Below are 21727 nucleotides of genomic sequence, written 5' to 3' on the forward strand. Positions count from 1 at the left end.
AGGAAGGCCGCTTTACACTGTGTGTTTTTAAAATATTGTAAATTTGTGTAGCATATGACATATTAACTATTCAAACATTAAATGAATGTATACATATTTACTGTATTTTATCTGATTATAGAATTATTTTAAATTCATATTTGTAAAGAAATGAGATATTTGAAAAGAAATACAGAAAATTAAGATGTGAAAGTCACCTATAATCTCATACCCTAGAGATAACTACTGTTAACATTTGATACATTTCTTCCAGTTATACATTCATTATAAACTTGTATTTATATATATTTGCAAAACTAAAATACTCCATGGTAGTGTTTTATATTCTGCTTTTTTCTCCTACTTACTGATTATGTTATTTGTATCTTCCCATGTCTTTGAGAGTGTAATTTATTTAACCGTTTCTCCATTATTGACTATTTAGAGGTTGTTTCCAATTTTCACTATTATAAATAACTTTGAGGTGAAGTGCATGGTAGGTACATAAAACGTAATGTTCACCTCTGATTATCTCCTTGGGATAAACTTCCAAGAGAGAAATAAGTGTATTAGAAGCTGTGACCATTTGACATTTGATATCGTATTAGATATCTCTATGTTGAAAGATACTTTTCTTTGTGATAGGATAATACACAATTTTTTCCTCCAAGGAACATCTGAATGACAAAAATACCATCAAAGCTGTAGAACGGCAGCAGCAAGAGGAAGAAGATGAAAAGATTAGAAAATTTGTCAAAGCAAAAGAACGTCTTACACAAATGGGGAAAGAAAAAGAAGCTGAAACACACAGGTCAGCTTCTAAAATAATTTTTGTGATTAATAAAGTACTGTCTGAAATTATTTTATTCTAAATCAGAAGTTGTGATATGAGAGTAGTCTTTAGGGAAAAGGTCTCATTAGTTATGTCAGGGCGTTTAGTGACATGGTGATTTCAGCTTGGAGCACGTGAATTGGGGTTCCCTTGGAATATTGATGACATCTGTGTGGTAGGTGGTTGGAAATACTGAAAATCTCTGCTTTAGGAGAGGGGTATGAGCTGGAGATGGCTTCGTGAGCCATTGATGTACAAGTGGGAATTGGAACTGTGGATACAGGTGAGCTCACCTGGGGGAGTAGGTAAGAAATGAAGGTGACATAGTCCTTAGGGAAATCCATAGTTAAATGTCAAATGGAGAATGAAGGTAATATGAAGACCAAGGAATAGTTCCCAGAGAATGGAGGAAAAGCAGAGAAACAGCAAGGGAGCGGGGGTGGAGACTCAGTAAGAAGAGAGCAGTCATCAGTGTTAGATCACTAGAGGGGTTAAATGAGATTTTAAAAATGAAGCACCCATCAGATTTAGAGGTCATTTCTTACCTTAGTGAGCAGTTTGGGGTGAGGTGAGGTAAGAGACTTACAGTACATCGTGTTTCTGTCTAGGCAATGCTTTTCACTTGTGCAAAACCCTCTGATGGCTTTATATCACTTAGAGTCTTGACTATGGCCCATAAGGCTCTACATCCATCCTAATTCCCAGCTGACCCCAGCCTCCTCTCTCAAACCTCATCTCTTACTGTTCTCTCCTTCTTTCCCTCTTTGTCACTCACACTGGACTTCTCCTGTACCCTCTTTGGGGAATGCTCACCTCCTTTAACTCTTTCAGATCATTACTCAAATATTGCCTTCTCATTCCGGCCATCCCTATGTTATTTAAAATTACAAGCCCATACCCCACATTGCTCATCACTTTAACTGCTTTCTTTTTCTTTGTTGCATGATACAGCACTATTTTAATTATTTATTTTGTTTGCTGTCTCTCTACCCCAACTATTGTGAAAGCTCCATGAAAGTAGAGATTTTTAATGTTTTTGTTTACTGTTATGTCCCAGTACCTAGAATAGTCCCTGGCACATAGTAGGTAATCAAAGTGTTTAAAATATTGTTTTTGAAAGCCTAGATGAAATGTCATGCCCACATCATTTTCTAGCTTTCTCATGGCATTTATCACTTTTGCCTGCATAGTTATTTACATAATTGTCTTTTCTCCACTTTAGATTGTCATTCCCCTGGGGCATGTGCTGTGTCCTTTCTCATTGTTTCTCCCATGTCGCTTTGCAAATTCACTCAATAATCAGTGAATATGTCACAACTAAATTTAAAAGTATATTTTGCCCAATTTCCTTAATGAAAATGCCCCCATTCCTTTAACAAATATGTAGTTATTGTCGATGATGTGCCAGGCACCATGCTTGGCCCTGAACTAGAGAGAGGACTTACCCTGTCTCTGACCTCGGAAATCTCACAGTGTAAAAGGAGAGTTATTTATCTTCATATAAACAGATGAAGTCAATAAAGTGCTATGAATAAATTCCAGACAGGGCATAGTAAGGATGAATTTATTCAGGATTTTGATAGCTTTTTCTGTTTTTGAGGTTACATTTAAAGAAACGCCTTTGACTTATTTTTATAATCTATGTGTTCAATATTAGAGCAAGTAGGATAGTCTAATAAAGTATTTAAAAATATTTTTCATGTGGAGAATTTTACACTTTATTTCCTATACACACACATACACAAGATCATACTATATGCATTTTTCCCTTTGGATTTTTAGAATAGACTTTATTCTAAAAATAAAGTATAAAATAAAGTATTAAAAATAATTTCCACTTAATATATGAAAGGAGCAATGGGGCTCCCTTTCAGTCTTGTAAAAGACTATAAAATATCTGACTCTCTAAGTAAAGTATATTGGCTCCATAAAAAATCCATTCATGAAGACTTGACAAGTGATGGTTATTTTGTTATAGGCTAATGGAGGAACGGAGAGAAAGAATAAATAACTTCCTGAGTAAACTAATGAAAGAGAAATTTAACAATGAAGATTTGATTATTGCTAGAGATATTGCAGAAGCTGAGGCTGAATGGGAAAAAAGAGAAAGAGAAAAGTATGAAAAAAACAAAGCAGAATTAAAAGCAATTGCAGAACATAGAGCTCTTGTGGTAAGCAATTTAATGATGAGAAATAAAAATCAAAAAACAAATTTGAGCCCTTTACACTGTAGTTTCTCCTTACTCCCTCCTAATATACTCCCTCTGCCTCCCTGACAAAAACTAGCAGATTTGAAAAACAATGTATAAATTATCTTCCTATAGTCTTGAAATCAGACCATGTTTACTTTCTAACAGAAGATGACATGGTAGACAATTACAAATAAGATCTTTATAGATGCAAAGTAATAATAATCTCTTCTGTTTCAGAACCATCTGACGTGCAAAAAGTTATTCATTTAATATACCTTTCGTTTGAATGTTTTTAAGACAAATCAAGTAAAAATTACCCCATTGAATTTCTGTATATCTTAATCCTTCAGAATTTATCTCCTACATGACTGACTGTCATGAGATATAAATTGGATACTTTATAAACATTGTAGCAATTAGTTTTTTACCTTACAAATATTTCCCTACCCTGAGATGGTCTTTTCTGTACCTGTATTTTTTTTAAAACCAGTATCATTCTACTTACGTTTTTATTGTTTCTTGATATTAAGGAAATAGAACAAAATCAAAGTAAACTGGCCACGTGGGCATCAGTCCATGTGTGTCCAATTTTCTGCCCTTGCATTTCTCCTGGCTGACTTTCTGCTAAGAGCTTTCTAACTTTTGTGCCTTATTGAAGGCTGTTGGTTGCTAAAAATGGTTTTAATTTTTTCCTTTGCCTTTTATCATCTAGATAAAAAATAAAGAGGAAGAAGAAAGACAAAGAAAAATAGAGGCTAAAGAACAATTGCTAGCTATCCTGAAAGCGGACCAGATTTTCTGGGAGTGTGAAAAGGAGAAAAAACGGAAAGCTGATAAAGAACGCCGAGAAGTTCAAGATGCCCATATTCAGCAAATGGTAATTATTCCTAAATGTTTATACTTCTTTTAGCAATAAATATGTAATATAGAGTTCATGATAGTTTTCTGTTTCCCAAAGCAGTTTCCTTTATCAAGTAAGATCAGATGGTCATTATGGTTATGAAAATAAAATGTATTAAAAATGTGAAGAGGGGGCTTCCCTGGTGGTGCAGTGGTTGAGAGTCCGCCTGCCAATGCAGGCGACACAGGTTCGTGCCCCCGTCCGGGAAGATCCCACATGCCACGGAGCGGCTGGGCCCGTGGAGCCATGGCCGCTGAGCCTGCGCGTCCGGAGCCTGTGCTCCGCAACGGGAGAGGCCACAACAGTGAGAGGCCCCCATACCGCAAAAAAAAAAAAAAAAAAAAAAAAAAAAAAAATGTGAAGAGTTAGTTTTTGTTTTTATGGGTATTGAAGTTCTCACACTAGGTTTATGTCTTTTGCACAACTATTTATCCTTCTTTAGTTTCTACTGTGTTTTGATAAATATGAAAGAAAATACAAATGCAAATGGCAGGCCATGATGCTTCCTTTACTCTTTCCCCCTCTTTAAAACCACTACCCAGAGAATATGTTGATTGGGATCACTTTCATATTTGAGGTGAGTGGGGGTCCCAGAGATTTTAGAACATGTGTGGAGGACCTGGCATCCAATCATTTGTGTCTAAAAACTGTTTTTCCAGAATAGCTGTACCATTTTCTGTTCCTACCAGCAATGAGTGTAAGGACAAGTTGCCCTACATCCTTGCTAACACTTGTTATTGCCATCCTTTAATTTTTAACTATTCTAGTATAGTGTTATCTCATGCTGTTATTTTGCATTTCCCTAATGACTAAAGATATTGAACATCTTTTCATGTACTTTTTAGTCATTTGTGTGCCTTGTGAAGTTTAAATCTTTTGCCAATTTTTTAGTTGGGTTGCTTTCTTTTCTCTTTTTTAATTTATTTTGTTTTATTTTTGGCTGCGTTGGGTCTTCATTGCTGCACGCGGGCTTTCTCTAGTTGTGGCAAGCGGGGGCTACTCTTCGTTGCAGTGCATGGGCTTCTCATTGTGGTGGCTTCTCTTGTTGCAGAGCATGGGCTCTAGGTGCGTGGGCTTCAGTAGTTGTGGCATGTGGGCTTCAGTAGTTGTGGCATGCAGGCTCAGTAGTTGTGGCTTGTGGGCTCTAGAGCGCAGGCTCAGTAGTTGTGGCGCATGGGCTTAGTTGCTCCATGGCATGTGGGATCTTCCCGGACCAGGGATTGAACCCGTGTCCCCTGCATTGGCAGGCAGATTCTTAACCACTGCACCACCAGGGAAGCCCTGGGTTTCTTTCTAATTGTTGAGTTTTAACTTTTTTTTTTTTTTTGTGGTACGTGGGCCTCTCGCTGTTGTGGCCTCTCCCATTGCAGAGCACAGGCTCCGGACGCACAGGCTCAGCGGCCATAGCTCATGGGCCCAGCTGCTCCGCGGCATGTGGGATTTTCCCGGACTGGGGCACGAACCCATGTCCCCTGCATCGGCAGGCGGACCTCTCAACCACTGTGCCACCAGGGAAGACCTTAATTTATTTGTTTAATGTGAAATATACATAACATAAAATTTATCATTCTAACCAGGGGTCCCCAATTCCTGGGCCGCAGACTGGTAGCGGTCTGTGGCATGTTAGGAACCGGGCTGCATAGCAGGAGGTGAGCAGTGTGCGAGCGAGCAAAGCTTCATTTGCCACTCCCCATTGCTCCCCATTGCTTGCATTACCACCTGAATCATGGCTTACATTACTGCCTGAACCATACCTCCCCCTCCCGTCCTTGGAAAAATTGTCTACCACGAAACCGGTCCCTGGTGACAAAAAGGTTGGGGACCGCTGATTCTATTTTTAATTATACAGTCCAAGGGCATTAAGCACATTTACACTGAGGTGCAACTGTCAACCTGTCCATCTTCAAAACTTTTTCATCACCCTACTCTGAAACTCTGTACCCATTAAACAGTAACTCTCTCTTCCCCTTCCTCCCAGTTCCTGGTAACCAGTGTTCTCCTTTTTGTCTCTGTGAATTTGCTTATTCCAGGTACCACATATTAGTGGAATCATACAATATTTGTCCTTTTTTGCCTGTCTTATTTCACTGAGCTTATGTCTTCAAGGTTCATTCATGTTGCTGCATGTGTCAGAGTTTCATTCCTTATTAATGCTGAATAATATTCCATTGTACATATATACCACATTTTGTTTATCCATACATCCATCAATAGATATTTGGGTTGTTCCCATTTTTTGGCTATTGCAAATAATGCTTCTGCACATTGGCATAAGATATCTGTTTGAGTCCCTGTTTTCAATTCTTTTGCTCATATACCCACAAGTGGAATTGCTGGATCATATGGTAATTATATGTTTAATTTTCTTCAGAACCACCATAATGTTTTCTACAGCAACTGTACCATTTAACACTCTGAGCAGCAATGTTCAAGGGTTCCAGTTTCTCCAAATTCTCAACATTTTCTGTGTTTGTTATTGCTTATCATAATGGATTTGAAATGGTATCTCATTGTGGTTTTCATTTGCATTTCCCTCATGATTAGTGATGTTGAGCCTCTTTTCATATGCTTATTCAGTCTGAAGACTTCCTTTAGCACATTTTATAGCACAGGTGGGCTAGCAATAAATTCTTTCAGTTAATGTTTTTCTGGAGATGTCTTTATCTTGCCTTTTCATTGGATATGAAATTATTGGATATCATTATTCTCAGCCTTTAGAATGTTTGTTCCAGTGTCTTCTGGCCTTCACTGTTTATGACTAGAAATCTGCTGTCAATCATTGTTTGTCCCCTATATGTGATGTGTCATTTTTCTCTTGAAAATGAAGTTTTTTCTTCATTTTTGGCTTCCTGCAGATTGACTATGATGCATTTTTTTTGAGTTTTTTCTATTTGGGATTTGTGGTGCCTCTTGGATGTGCTAGTTAATATCACCAAACGTGGGGAATTTTCTGTTATTTCTTCAAATATTTTTCCTGCTTCTTTATCCTTTTTTCTTCAGGGACCCAATCTGCACATACACAGAGACATCTGATATTATTCCAGAAACCTCTGACAATTCTGATCACTTTTAGCCAATATTTTTCTCTTTGTTCCTCAGATGGGACAGTTTCTATTGACCTACCTTCAGATTCACTGATTCTGATGTTGAGCTCATCTAGTGAATTTTTCAGTTATTGAACTTTCAACTCTACAGTTTTCATTTGGTTCTTTTTAATATTTTTTATATTGTTTCTATTTCTCTGATTCCCAGTTCACTCATTCTGAGCATATTTCCTTTAATTCACTGGATATATTCATAATAACTGCTTTGAAATCTAATTGCTAAAGTCAATACACAGTTTCATTCAAAGTTAGTTTCTGTTTCCTGAGAATAATGTAACACGTTTCTATTTCTTTGCAGGTCTAGTAATTTTTGGTTGAAAACTTGACATTTTATAGAATATGTTGTCGATTCCATTTTGTTATGAGTTGTTGCTTTTTTAGTAGGCAACTGCTTTTCCTGGACGCAAGCTATGAAATCTGTTTTCACCACAGAAGGTAGCCTCTGATGTCTTTGCTCACTTTTATTTTTTAAAGCCTCAACTCCTAGGGTTCCTCACTGTACTGGTGTTGACAGTCATCCAATAATATGGGTAGAGTTTATGTTCAGACACCTTCAGCCAGTAATTTTTTTACTCCTACCCCTGCTATGCAAGCTGTGGGCAGGTTGAGGGTGGTAGTCCAAAGAACACTAAATTCCTAATTTCTCCCAGGCTTTTTTTGCCAGGCTCCTGAGGTATCCTGTGTGAATGTGTTTTATCAATTAGTCAGGGATGTCTGTAGAGTTTATCATTTCAACTCTTCTCTGTGTCATTCCAGAATCTCCCCCTTCAATTTCTAGCTGCTTTGCCACTCAACCCAAATAGAATCTGACATCATTGTCCAGTTAAATTGCAAGTTTTCACCTCCTGAGCTGGAGAGATAGCAATGCCCTCCAAAGAATGCCAGAAACTTGCGGTTCTTACCTTCTGATTTAGTAGCAGTTTTTCATGAAAAAACACTTCTCAAGTAGTTGCCTGTACATGGTCACTTACCAGTGCTCTGAAATGGTTGATTTTAATAATTTTTAATAATAAACTTGTTTTCTGTGGAGAATAATTGGCCAACCTCCTCATGTGGCCATTATCAGAAGTAGGATCTGCCATATTATTTTGAAGCAAATTCCAGATATCATATCATTTTATCAATGTATGTTTCAGTATCTTATCTCTAAAGCTCAGGGACTCTTTAGAAATTAACATAATCACAATTCTGTTAAAACACCTAAAAAAATTAACATTCAAAAATATAAAACAATTAACATTCAGCATTTAAATTTCCCCCCGATTGTCTCATGAATATTTTTTAGAGTTTTTGTTTGAGGATGAAACAGGGCCCATATATTCTATTTGGTTGATTGATATGTCTTTCAAGTTTCTTTTAACCTATAACTCCTCCTCCACCCCCATCCTCTGTTTTTATCTTAGGTTCTCCCTCCTTGTCTCCATTATGTTTATCTTGCAATTTATTTGTTGAAGGAACAGGGTTTCTTATCTTTTGGAATTATTATAGTCTGCATTTTGCTGATTGGATCCCTGCAGGGTAGTATTGTTCCTCACATTTCATGTAAAATCTACTTTAGGTCAGATTCAGGTTCAACTTTTTGGTGAAAACTCCTCATAACTGGTGTTGTGTATTTCCATTAGAAGGCATGTAATGACTGTTGTCTTTCTGTGATACAAACAGCCTTTGATGATTGTTACCTAGATTTAAATCATCAGGTGGAAAAATGTATTTTCTGCTTCTCATTGATTTGCTGAAGTTTTCAAAGAAATTTTCATGATCAGCAGTTTCTCTGAAGTACAATTTTAAAAGGAAAGACAGGATATTTGATTCTTTAACTGTATTTTCGAGTTTTCAAAATAATTAGCTCTCTCTCTAGCATCCTCCAAAGGTATTTGTTACTTTACCCCCATGTGTTATAATTTTTAGGATTTTAAATCAGTATTTTCTTTACAAATCCGTATTTATGCTTAATGCATATAAAGTTTAAGGTACCAGTCATGTATTCCATTATAGTTACCTTTCCTTCCATTCTCTTTTCTGTACTTCAAATATTTCTCCGTTCCCTCAATATCTTTCTACAAAACTGCTACCAAACCAATACAGTATATCCCAACTGCTCCTTGTTAAGATCCCAAATTACAGCATTTTATCATTGATGAGATAGTTCTTAGTCTTTTCTGATTTTTTCCTAATGTTATTGAATGTCATTTTCTATTTTTTTAAACTTCCGGTATCCTATCCCCTATTCAACAAATAGCATGAAAGCCTGTTTTGAAACGTAGCACTCAGTAACAAAAATTTGGTATTTTGTATTCATATGGTTGTTTTATTTCCTCACAAATTTCAATTCCTGGTAGATCTATCAGGTTTAAGCTACTGTTTTATGCTGAAGTGTTGGTTACTGAGTTTGAAATATATTTTCATGAATACTATATTCATAAGTAGACAAAATCTTAATTTTTGATAAACTCAGCATTTCTTAAAATGCTTCTAAGACACAATAAAAAGGTGTCAAACAAAACTTTATAGAAATCTTTAAAAACCCATTAGTCACCTCATATAATATAAGCAGTTAAAAGAACAATGGTTTTGTAAATTATAAAGTTAAAACAATGATGAAATGTTAGTAAACTGGCTTTTGGTAGGTAGATTGCTTATTCTACCTAGCTCCAACATTGATAAATGTCACTTGTTCCAACTTCAAATTCTGAGGAAAGAGAATGTAACTGGTTTAACCACTTAATTCAGGTATTCATTGCTGACTTAATCTTATGTGGCTGAGTCACATGGTATATCTGGCTGATTTGGGACACTGGGTTTGGGTGCATTCCTTCAGAATAGTGGATGGATAGGGACAGCAAGTGATATGTCTTCTACACTTGTCAAAGTACACATCTTCTAAATGGTAGAAACAGGATTTTAAACTTGGTTATTTGATTTTTAATCTTAATTTCATGCTGCATTGTTTGAAGATGTACCATCACATAATACGGAGCCACTACTTTGAACATGATACTATTGTGAGAAGCATGGGAGAATTTATGAAATAAATTATATAGTTGTTAAGTCAGGACTTGTCAAATATCAAATATTAGAAAGCTTGTCAAATATTAGAAAGCTCTATCTACAACTTCAAATGCTATATATATTTAGAAAATTGATTTTTTTTTTTTTACTAATACAAAGTATATTTTTTCTTTCCTTCCCAAATAGGCCAAAAATAAATTTAATGCACTGCAAGCAAAACAAGCAGAATTAGAGTACTGCAGACTTACTGAAGCTCTTGTGGCTGGAAAGCAGAAGGAATTTCAGGATTATGCCAGAAAAGTAATTGAATCTGAGTCTGAATCAACAAACAAATATATTTATCCTCTTGTAAAAGCTGTACAGGAAGGACCTGGAGGTGGTCGTGGACCAGTTTTTGTGGACAGAGGTGTATTAAGACCCAGCTATCAGGCAAATGATATCACTGGAGTCCAGCTCCCTTTTTATACCTCTCAGGGATCAAAATATAATAATTTTCAAAAGTCTAAGGGAAGGCTAGGTTTTACATGGTAGAAAAAAGTTTATTTTTAAGAAGACTGAGTCATAGCTAATATTATGAGCTACAAATTCAAGTGAATTATATGCTTATAATTTGTTAATAAAGCTGCTTTTCATCTAAGTACAATTATGTCTGATCTGATTCTTCCCCATTCAAGATTAAGTCAGATTCCATTTTTTATTTTGATAAAACACATACACAACCGAATGTATAATTTTAGCCATTTAAGAATATTCAGTGGCATTAAGTATATTCATAATATTATACAACCTGCATCTATTAGTACACAACTGCTCTGATCTGCTAACATGATAAAAGAAACCATAGCTAAAATTTGTGGCAAAGATGTAAATTGGAACTAGGACATTTTGGGTACTGAGAGGACTTGGTGGGGTGGGGGAGGTGTAAAAATTATGAATCCGCGCTTAAAAAAGAAACGTAGTACTAGGTTAGGAAATATGTTTAGGAAAGAAACCTAGAAAGCAATGAAAATAGAAAAAGCACATTGAAACTAAAAGTATTTTAATAACAAATTTGCACAGTCCATATGAAGCACTCACATTTTACATATTCTCCTGGCTTAATAAAACATTTAAAAACACTCCAGAATTTGAGAGTTTAATAATATTCACCTGCTAACACATAAAAACTACTGAATGGTGAGAACGTTTTTACTTAAGCATATATATTTTCAGTGACTCTCAAGTTAACTAGGTTCATTTTCCCTAAATATGACTAATTTAAATAAAACCAAAAATAAACAAGAAACCAAAAACTAGACAATCTGTTTTACAAACTCAATTAACATTTATATGGCTTTACAATGGTAAGTGTTATATTAAAGCTGGCAGGCACAGAATATAATAGTGTTCCTGCTGCTGAGAAATTTGGAGGAATTAAAAAGCAAATAGTAGCATTCCAGTTGACAGTAATGCAAATTCCATGTATAACCTTAAAAGTCTGCTGAGGCAAAAGACACCTTGCAATGTGAAGCACTATGACTGAACAATTACACTAGAACTTATTCCTAAACCTGGAAATTGTCACTGCTGGCTAAATTCTTAAAAGAAGTTCAGCATTGTTAAACTCTTTGCTCAGTTTTTTCCTAATACAATTTCTGTATCCCCATGGGTAAAATAAAAGTATCATTTTAATTGATTTATCTTCATTATTTAGCTTTTAATAAAAATAAAGGCCAAATAAGCTAATACAATGATTTAAAAAATACAAAAACGAACTGTTTATGATAGTATAGTTTATTTTATACAATGTTTAACTATAAAAGTTGATAGTTTCAGCGTTTCAATTCTGTAAAATGCAGTTTGCAGAAAAGTTTAACAGTTACTAATGATAAGAGAAGCAGCATTTTGATACTAATTATACAATTGCAACAACAGCTTTATTCCTAAATTTCATTAAAAAAATATACATCACAGTGACTTCTGAGCTACGAAAAGAAGTGCATTAACTTCATTTGTTTTTCCCTTCCGTAAAGAGAGCAGCCATAACTTTTAATATCCCCACATACAAATACCCAATTTATTTATCCTTCAAAATACTATAAACACACAAAGGGGGAACAAAATATACAGCATGTGCTTTTGGTAAACATAGGAATTTGCTTGAAAAAGGGGGGTGGGGCAGACACACAAATCAATCCCACCACTCCCCCCAGTACATAAAAACAAACAAAACCCCTCAACAACTCCCTTCTCCAACCTTGCTGATGGAAATTTTCAAATTCCACAAAGGTTCAAAGTGTGATGGAAAAAACTGCCACCCAGAGTAAAGCAAAATCAACTACTAAAACCATACTAATTTGTTCCACACACTAACCTGAAAACAAATTAGAACTGTCAGTAATTACTACTACTGAAAACATGAGAAGCCCAGTGTGTTCCCGTTCCCAATATTAAGAAATTTTTACTTTTCAGTTTCATATCTTCCACTGAGTACAGAATCAAAGGCCATTAGGCAAAGCCAATATGAATCAATATTATACTTGTGCAAAGATGGATTTATAAGACAAATTCTTTGAAACTTCTGTGAGGGATCTGATTAAGAAACTTAGAAACTACAATGCTCTATGAACTCACTACCTATAGAGTAACTTAAAAATGTTTTAAAGCAACCTAGTAGCTTCTCTACAAGCTCTTTAACGTTAATCTCTCTGCAGTGTCAATTTCTGTGGCAGATGGTTTACCTAGAGAAAATTCACATGAAATAATCATGAAAAAATTTCTCATATATTGCCAATCAAGCAATAAAAACAAACTAATTTAAATATCTTTAAGAGGATATTAAATCAAACATACTTTGAGGTAAACTGTAAGCTCAAACCTAACTATTATCAATTTGGCAGTAAAAAATTAAATAGTTGACTTTTAGGAAAACAGTTGTTCAAAGTAAAAACTAAAGGTTGCACAACTATTAAAAATGTAATGAAAGGATCATTTGATTAGTGTACTATTCAGATGCAAAGGCAGATGAGGTACAATTAATGCTGTCTGATCATTTTCTAAATGTTATATTCTGAAAATAAAATCTAGCTGATTGTCATCTCTCACTTCAACTCCTTCATATCTCTGTTCTATTGTAAAAACAGCTAACGAAGTTTTTTTTTAAAGGCTTATAAATAATGTTTAGCATGGAATTGCTTCTTTGATGACCAAAACTGAATACTACTTAAAGAAATTACTATTTTTTTCCCCTATGGTTACTTGTCTATAATTCTTAGTGGATAAAGCTCCGGGATCAGAGAACATAGAAGTATTTTTACTTAGCATGTTTTTTTTTTTAAATATAATTATTAGAAATCCTTTCTTAAACAGCACCTTTCTTGAAGCTCAAATAGTTTATAACAAAGACTTTTTAAATGCAGTTTACTGAATTTAAGACAAACAATAACTAATTTAAAACATATAACATTATACAGCTTGGGGACTCAAGACTCAATTATCTCTAAGGTTTGTGGTCAAAGTCTCTAAGGATTCAACCACCCTGGATTATCATAAACATCTATTACTTTTACCATAGGAAAAAAATTTGGTAAGACTCTGCTAAGGATATTTGTTTCAAGATATTGCAAACAATCATTACCCTATTTGTTATATAAATGGCTACCACAATGCCAAATGTATCATTACTGTATTAATCAATAATGGGAAGTATTATGCTAATAAGCATTGCTTTGCTCAGTACAAATAACACTGAGTAGCTACTGGGTTTACGAAGGAGCCACCTTGGTAAGAGAGTAGCTATTTGACACTACTGACAAATATTAAAGTACAAAAGCACTCTAGAGGCAACTACTAATTGGAATTCTGAAATTTCTTTTCAAATGAGGCAGGTTTTGTGTTTATTGGATGTTCAATGTTTTATTTAGAAGAGAAATTACAGAATAAAAGGCCACACATCACTAAAATAGCAATATACCACACAAAATTCTAAATGGACTTTGGATATCTTTAGTGTTTCACACTATAAGCTATCAAATTTTGCAACTTTCTACTCTATGTGGCAATGTTATACATGCCAAGTTAAAATAATGATTAACAGTTATGGTATAAAGCCCCCTGAATAGAAGAAACCAGAGTCATAAACATGCTACAGCCTACAGTGATACATAGATAAAAAAGATGCATTTTCTTGCCGGTTGAAACTCAACAGTTATGAGAGTTAGAGAAGTCAGTTCAAGTTAAAAAAAAAAAAACATGCAACATTATTACTCAACTCTATATAGGTCAGTGGCCAAAAAGAGAAATCTAAGTTAATGTGTCAATACTAACAATTTTTAGAATCTGTCTAACATAAAGACCTGCACAAGTGGTATGTTTTAGTGAGAAAACTATTTTTTTCATTTTAGAGAAGGGTAATGGTAATAATAATAATAATAATAAAACATTCCCCCAAAGCAAGTTTCATCTCTTCAGACCAACAGCAACACAGAATTGAGAATTACAACCTGATCTTCAAGGTACAGTTCTTGTCAGATGCTGTGTAACAGCAAGCCAAGCCCAATCAGTACATCAACTGAAAAAAATACTCAACTATATTTATAGACAGTGAAGTAAAACAAAACTAAAGAGGAAAAATATTAATATGAAACAAGCTACTGGTAGAACTATAAAGAGTAACATGAAGTGCAATATAAATAACTATCTATTTTAAAGCACAAATTACTCTAAAATCAAAAGTAATGACTTAATATCTCAAGTTATTAGGGTCCCACTTCTGTGTAATTAAAAGCTGCTGCTGCAAGCCTCTGTTATAAATGCAATAGAAAAATCTACACAAGATTTCCTCTACCTAGTGGCTTCTAAGGTTAATCATGAGAAACACAAGCTTTTGTAACAATGTATTCCAACAATCAGTTATGTTTGTTTCCAACTGGCCGATCACACAAATTAGGGTGTAGAATAGCATGTTTGCTACTGGCTGATTGTTGCAACACAAAAATGCATACATGAAATAGTTAAACACAGCACACAGTATTACACCAAAGTGTTTTTCTCATTTCAAGTTTATTAAAACTTTTGCAGTACAAATTATCCAGGTTGCAGATTATCAAAAGATCGACTCAATAAAGTCCACATTGGAGAAAAAAAAAAAAAAAAAGGACGAACATAAACCCAAAACAAAAGAAAACAACATAAAGGGGATTCATCAGCAAGTCTCTAAAACTTAAAATTTGAGACAGAATGGAAATAAGTTTATATAACTCACTCATCCACTTTTGTCTTCATCTGTTCCAGGGCTTGATTCATGATCAAATTTTTTATTTTTATCATGTGTGTGGTCATTTTCTTGACCCTTTGATTTTTGGCTTTCTTTTTCCACCGAGGATCTGGTCTTCTCATCCTCCTTATTTTTCAAAGTGGAGAACTTTAATTCAACTTTAATTAATTCCTGACTACTTTGTTTCATTTTTGAGAACGGACTTTGATCTCTATCAGCCTTTTTTTCCCTGTTACTATTTGAGCTACTATGATCACGATTTTTAGAGTACATTCTCTTCTCACCCTCAGAATTCTCTTTTCTGTGTGAACTTTTACTTTCTTGGTTTCTGTATTTTTCTTTGTTTCTGCTTTGACTTTCTTCTCTCTCTGAGCTCCGTGAATCTCTCCTCCTTCTCCTCCTGTCTTTACTTCTTGATCTTCCTGGCGTTGCTCTTCTCTCTCGGCTCCGTGACCTTCCTCTTCTTCTGTACTCCTGTTCTCTGTACCTATGATACTCCTTGCTTCTGCTGCGATCTCGGTCATGGCTTCTAGACCGCACTCTTCTGCTCCTGTCCCTACTTCTGCTTCGTTCCCGTGTTCTACTATTGTAACTGTGTTTGCCTTTAGTTACATCGCGTTCTCTACTCCTAGACTGTGCACGTCTGTCCTTGTCCTTACTTTTATTATGATCATGCTCATTGCTTTTGGATTCTAACTGTTTAGACTTCTCTTTACTTCTACTCCTTTCCTGATCTTTTCCTTTAGAATCAGACTTTTCTTTTTCTTTAACATTCTCGTGATCCCTTTCTTTACTCCTTGACCTCATCCTCTTTTCTTCATGTCTATTATGCTTTGTATCTCTTTCCTTACTCTTGGATTTCTCTTTGCTCTTACTCCTACTTTTCGATTTGGCCCTTTTCTTTACCTTGTTTTTATATTTATCATCTTTTTCTGAATTTCTTCTGATGTCTCTCTCTTTGCTGTTAGATTTATGGTCTTTAACTTTCTTTTCCTTTTCACTTTTTCTGTTTGGACTCTCAGAAACATGCCTATGCTCAGTTATTTTTTTCTCTTTTACTCTAACTGGGCTTCTTTGATTTTCTTTTATTTCATTTAACTCACTCCTAAAAAATGAAGAAAAAAAGTTTTGGGGAAACTTTATTAGGAAAACAATGGTGTCCATTATTGTTGAAATGATATTCTATTTTCCTTAAGACATTCAGAAACAGCTGAAATGGCTTTAAATGAAATAATTTTAAATAGTTAAAAAAAAACTTGTTACTACATTTGAAATAAGAGTTAAATCTTACTTATCCCCTTTGATCCATCTTTCACCACTTGATACCCTCATTCTTTGAGCTCTCTGCATCTCCTGCCTCCAATGTGGAGGAGTCTCACTACGTCTGAAACGATCCCTTGATCTGGATCTAGAAGGAGTTCGATAACGCTTTAAAAAAAGAGGGAAAAAATTAATACATAAAAATATAAAAGCATTTTAACAATTGCTAAAGTATACGTATTTCTAGGTTCAAAAAAATGTCTGATATTTCCATGCCTTCTAAAATAACTAAATTTCCCAATTTTCAGGTAGGAAATCAATGAGGCATAATGTGGTTTGATATCTTTGCTTTCATTGCTAATGAAATGTGTGTTTATATGTTCTTGTTTTAAATATTTCTTGGGTTTAAGTTCTAAAACAGTAAATATCGATAGCTATATCCGACATCAACAAAAGCTCTTTTGAATCCTCAATCATTTTTAAGAGTGTAAAGAGGTCTGAAGACAAAAAAGTTTGAGAACTGCCATGAGAATAGTTAGGAAGCCACTTATAGTTCACAGAATATACAATGGTGAACTGACCTAAGATGGCAGGAGGGGAGCTTGAGAGAAGCAGATAGATTTCAGAGTATTTGGGAGGTTGAGGTTGAACTGACAGGATTTGGTGATGGATAAGTTATATAGTTATAAGGTAGGAAAGAAAGGGGAGAAACAAAATGATTCTTGGGCTTCAGGTCTAAGTACTTGCACAGGTGGCAGAAATCTAAAGGTGGGTCAGGCCTGAAGAAGTGTTTATGATCACCATTGTATATGATAAGTTTAAAGTGCCCATTAGGCACCTAAACGGTTATCAAATAAACCTTTGGTACCAGAAAGGCAGATGAAAAACTGACAGTTATCAGCATACAGGTACCCACTGAAGTTATGAGAGTGATGATATTGCCCAAGAAGCATATGCAGAGTGAGAAGAGTTAGAACCCTGAGGTACTACAATATTTAAAGATCAGGTAGAAGAGCACGAACTAGCATTGGAAATCTAAGATAGACTGGCCAGAGACAGGAAGAAAAGATGATGGAAGCAAAGGGGAAAGAGTATTACAAGGAGGGAGATTAAATAAGACAAAGACTGAAAGGATCCAATGGATTCTGTGACATGGAACTGACCATAAAGCAAGTGCTGTTTTTCAGCAGAATGGCAGAAGACAAACTGAAATGGCTGAGGAACGAGTAGGAAGTGAAGAAATAATATACTAAGTATAGCCACGTTGGTTAAAAGTTTTGAAAAAACAAGAAGATATTTAAATTCTGATGAGGAGAATCCAGCGGAGAGAAAGAGTATGAAATATAAGAATAGGGTTAATTTTTAACAAGCATAGGGACACAGTGGTCAGGAAGTAACAAAGGGGTACAAGAAAAACCTCAATCTCATTTTATACCATGTACATGTAAAATCCATTAACATCCCATGGATTTTCAATGTGGAAGAACCAACACAAAGAAGTTACTATAAAAAGAGAACATATAATTCAACATCCGTATCTACTCTAGATTTTAACTACTTATGTATAAAACAATACTTAAGAAACACTCTAGGATTATTTAAGATAAATGCAATACTATTAGGACTTCTGGGAAAAGAATCACCTACCCTTGGTCCTCTTCCTTTAATTTTCCTGCCAGACCTAGTAACTAAAAGTCGCCTCTGGTATGAAGCAGGCTGGGAGTTAAGTAGATTACTAGAAGGAAGCAAAGGGAAAATTAAAAAACATTATTTTATAAAAATAAATCTGGAGAACATAGCTTTACTGATCTACTAATAAATTTAAAGTCTTACATATATAATCAGTGGTTCTCAACCAGGAATGTTATCAATCCTAGTAGTTATCTGGAAAAGTATGGGAGCATTTTTACAACTGTCAATGACTAGAGGGTGCTATTGGTACCGAGTGACAAGTCAGGAATGCTAAAATCTTGTAATGTGTGAAGATGAAGAACTATCCTGTTCCCAAATGCCAACTGTGTCCTGTTGAGAAACACTGTTATATAATCATCACTAAGATGAAGTCAACTTGATAGTGCTAAGGAACTCAGAGTAGGCTACATGCTGTTGAGAGAACAATTTTAAAGCTATCTGATTCTAAAGTATCTTACTAGCCTATAAGCAGTTGTTCACTGGTAATAAAATTAGAGAAATGTAATTAATGTGAATTAAACAGAGACAAGATGGTCTGAATTAGCAAAATGTTTAATAACATGCTTTATACCAGAAAGGGAAACTATTTATTTTCAAATAATAATGAGTTAATATTTAATTAGCACTAACAATATCTGTGTATGTTATATTTGAAAAATGCATTCTAAAGTAGTTCAAATATCTTCTCCTTAATGTTTACTTCCTTAGAAACACAATTTCCTATTAACTGAGTAAAGTAAACTCAATCCAATCCATCAAAATTATCCCAATTCAAGTAACCAAGACTTATTTTTATATTTTTACTATATTGTGAAAGTATAGGGGGAATGCTCAGAATTTTATCACTTTTAAACACATTATTTCCAATTTTAAATAAGAGAAAGATACCCATCTTTTTTCCTATCTTTGGACATAATTATTAAAATGATTCATAAAGATCCAACAACTTCTAATACTAATAATGTGAACTTATGTAGAAAAATTTTCAAAGTACTTGAATATGCTGTCAATTTTCAATACCACAATATTGTAAACCGGGCAAGGAAAACAGCATTTTCCCCCATCAGACAAACTGAAAAATAAAGGCTCTTACTTGCTTAAAAGTTTAATGTATACAAATAACAGAGTAAAACACTTGTTTTAAATGGAATTTGTTTGGAATGCCACTTAACATATCTTTTTGCCATTTGCAGTGCTTGTTTTTTTTTAAATTAATTTAACTTTTATTCAAAAATCTGTCTGAATTAAGTCAATTTATCTTTTCAGCTATGTGGTTAGCAAAAAGGAGTTTTGCTAACATTATCCTATTAAGAAATTTCAATCTTGGGACAAGGTCACCAATTAAATCTTATCTAAAATAAGCAAAAATGGTTTTTTCAAAAAGAAAGGTTCTGTGGTAGAGAATGTAGGGCAGTTTATAAAATAAACATATTCACATACCACTCTCTCTCTCTCTCCCTGTTCTTCCTTTCTTTTTCATCAGCTTTAGGAGGACTTTTTCTCATTAGGAATCTATTTTCAGGTATTGGAGGGATTTCTTCTGGACGAACAGTAGACTGGGGTTGTGCTTCAAGATTTTCAGCCTCACTTTCACTAGATGCACTTTAAAAGAAACACACAAAACAAATTCCACTTGGTTATTATGTACCTACCCCGATTTTCCAATTGTTGGTATTTCTTTCCTTTGTAATATGTACAATATATACACCATTCTGTCCCCCATCTCTGACCAAAGATGCAATTACATGGGGAAAATACTCATTCCTCTGACAAACCAACCAAAAACCAAAACCAAATGTTTCTGTTATCACATTCTCAAAAAATATTTTCCAATAAAATGGAACCAAAATATGATACTTCATGCGCAATGCCCTCTGATAAATTTAAAATACTTGAAAATATAAGTAAAGAAACTGCTTTAGAGGCAACAGGCTTATAAAGGTGAGTTTTAGTACAACCATAGATTATTTCAGACGAAACAGAAAAGAAATATGCTGACATTATCTGCTTTCTACCCTATGCTATCATAGGAGGAAAAAAAATAAAGAACAAAAAAGTGAGAGACTGCTACAGAAAATAAAGAAAACAATAATTGGTTTCCTATAATTCTCACTAATCTTATATTCCTCCCATAAAATATAAACCTATATAACCAAAAGGTCATTGAGTTCAGACAAAATGAACTGAATGCTTTTGTTGAAAATTAAAATGAATGTACCCAAATTTAATCTATAGACTGTAGAATATCAAAATGGTCTTATACTTCATGCTATGAAACATTTTTCACTATTTTCATGTTCCGTATAATTGATCCAAAATCCCAATAGATTTATATATAAAGAGAAGGGAATTAGAATACAAAGTCAGTACTGTAAAAGTAAATTAAGACCTTTTCTTGCTTTTCTTTCGCTTCTTCTTTTCTTTCTTGTGTTTACGAGAATTTTTCCTATGTTTCTTCTTTCTTTTTTTGGATTTCTCTTCAGAAGCACTTTCAGAATCAGAAGAATCAGAAGAGGACTGAGAATCGCTTGAACTATCTGAGTCACTGGATGATGATGAGGAGGAGGAGGATGATTTATGTCTTTTCTTTTCTTCTTTCCTAGCTTTAATAAAAAGCAAAACGGTTTGGTGAACACTTTCTAGACAAACTTTGTAAATGGGAGTTTAGATTTTTTTGCAGATTCTCAAAGTCCAGTATTTAACACTTAGCTCATCCAGCTATTTGACCTGAGGGGTACAGGAAAGGAGTTAAGACTCAAGATTAGAATCCAGATCTCCAGATTCATGGGTGAGAGTTATATTTGTATCTAAAGAATTTGGGAAAAGTAATAGGTAAATCTAAAACATTAAACTAAGTTAATTTTAGGAATCATATGAATAACATAATTTTTTAAAGGCACAGAAATAACACTCAAGAATCCCAGATTCTAATCTTTTTGTAGTTTTCAACTTTTTCTCTTATTATCAATATTGGAAGTACAACTGTAGGAGAGAAGTAATAGAAAAAATACTATGCATGAATGTGGAAAGATAAGAAACACGATTCCACTGGCATGGGCTTATTCAATGCCTGAGTATTCCTCTAATGATTAAGAAATTTAGCTTTGGTTGAAGAGCAGACTTACAACAGGGGGTACTGGTAATCATTTGCCAATGATTAATAACTATGTTTTGGGGTCTCTACAAAAGTAATTTCAAATTTAAATTTTATTTTGGGTTAAGGAAGTTTAATTTTAAAAGGGGTCCCAAAACTCAAATGCTTTAAGGATGAGGAAACTAACAAAAATAAGTGAGGTTAACCAGGAAATGAAGAAAGATATGACAGACTGAACAGAGCTTCGCCCACCTAACAGTATTCTAATTCAAAACATGGTGGACTTAGAGAAGTGAATTCAACAATCCGATTAAAAAATGGGCAGAGGACCTGAATAGACATTTTCCCAAAGGAGACATACAGATGCCAACAGGCACATGAAAAGATGCTCAACATCACTAATCATCAGA

The 21727-nt window shown here is 34.5% G+C and overlaps 2 protein-coding genes across 7 annotated transcripts in view; one reads left to right on the forward strand and one right to left on the reverse strand.

Moving 5' to 3' along the window:
- The window catches only part of CFAP210 (cilia and flagella associated protein 210), a 97736-nt gene extending 87034 nt beyond the window's left edge, over positions 1-10702 (forward strand). For both annotated transcript variants that reach the window (XM_081242621.1, XM_081242620.1), the window contains 4 exons: positions 651-790; positions 2790-2982; positions 3716-3880; positions 10204-10702. In XM_081242621.1, coding sequence (XP_081098747.1) covers positions 651-790; positions 2790-2982; positions 3716-3880; positions 10204-10548 — 843 coding nt within the window. In that variant the 3' untranslated portion in view covers positions 10549-10702. The remainder of the gene's footprint in view (positions 1-650; positions 791-2789; positions 2983-3715; positions 3881-10203) is intronic.
- Positions 10703-14640: 3938 nt separating this feature from the next.
- PPIG (peptidylprolyl isomerase G) overlaps positions 14641-21727 on the reverse strand; it is a 40815-nt gene continuing 33728 nt past the window's right edge. For all 5 annotated transcript variants that reach the window (XM_081241790.1, XM_081241791.1, XM_081241792.1 and 2 more), the window contains 5 exons: positions 20613-20826; positions 19664-19825; positions 18179-18266; positions 16563-16699; positions 14641-16376 (listed from right to left, as the gene is read on the reverse strand). In XM_081241790.1, coding sequence (XP_081097916.1) covers positions 15260-16376; positions 16563-16699; positions 18179-18266; positions 19664-19825; positions 20613-20826 — 1718 coding nt within the window. In that variant the 3' untranslated portion in view covers positions 14641-15259. The remainder of the gene's footprint in view (positions 16377-16562; positions 16700-18178; positions 18267-19663; positions 19826-20612; positions 20827-21727) is intronic.

The sequence above is a fragment of the Mesoplodon bidens genome (genome assembly GCF_964165515.1).
Source record: "Mesoplodon bidens genome assembly, chromosome: 8".
Lineage (NCBI taxonomy): Eukaryota > Metazoa > Chordata > Mammalia > Artiodactyla > Ziphiidae > Mesoplodon > Mesoplodon bidens.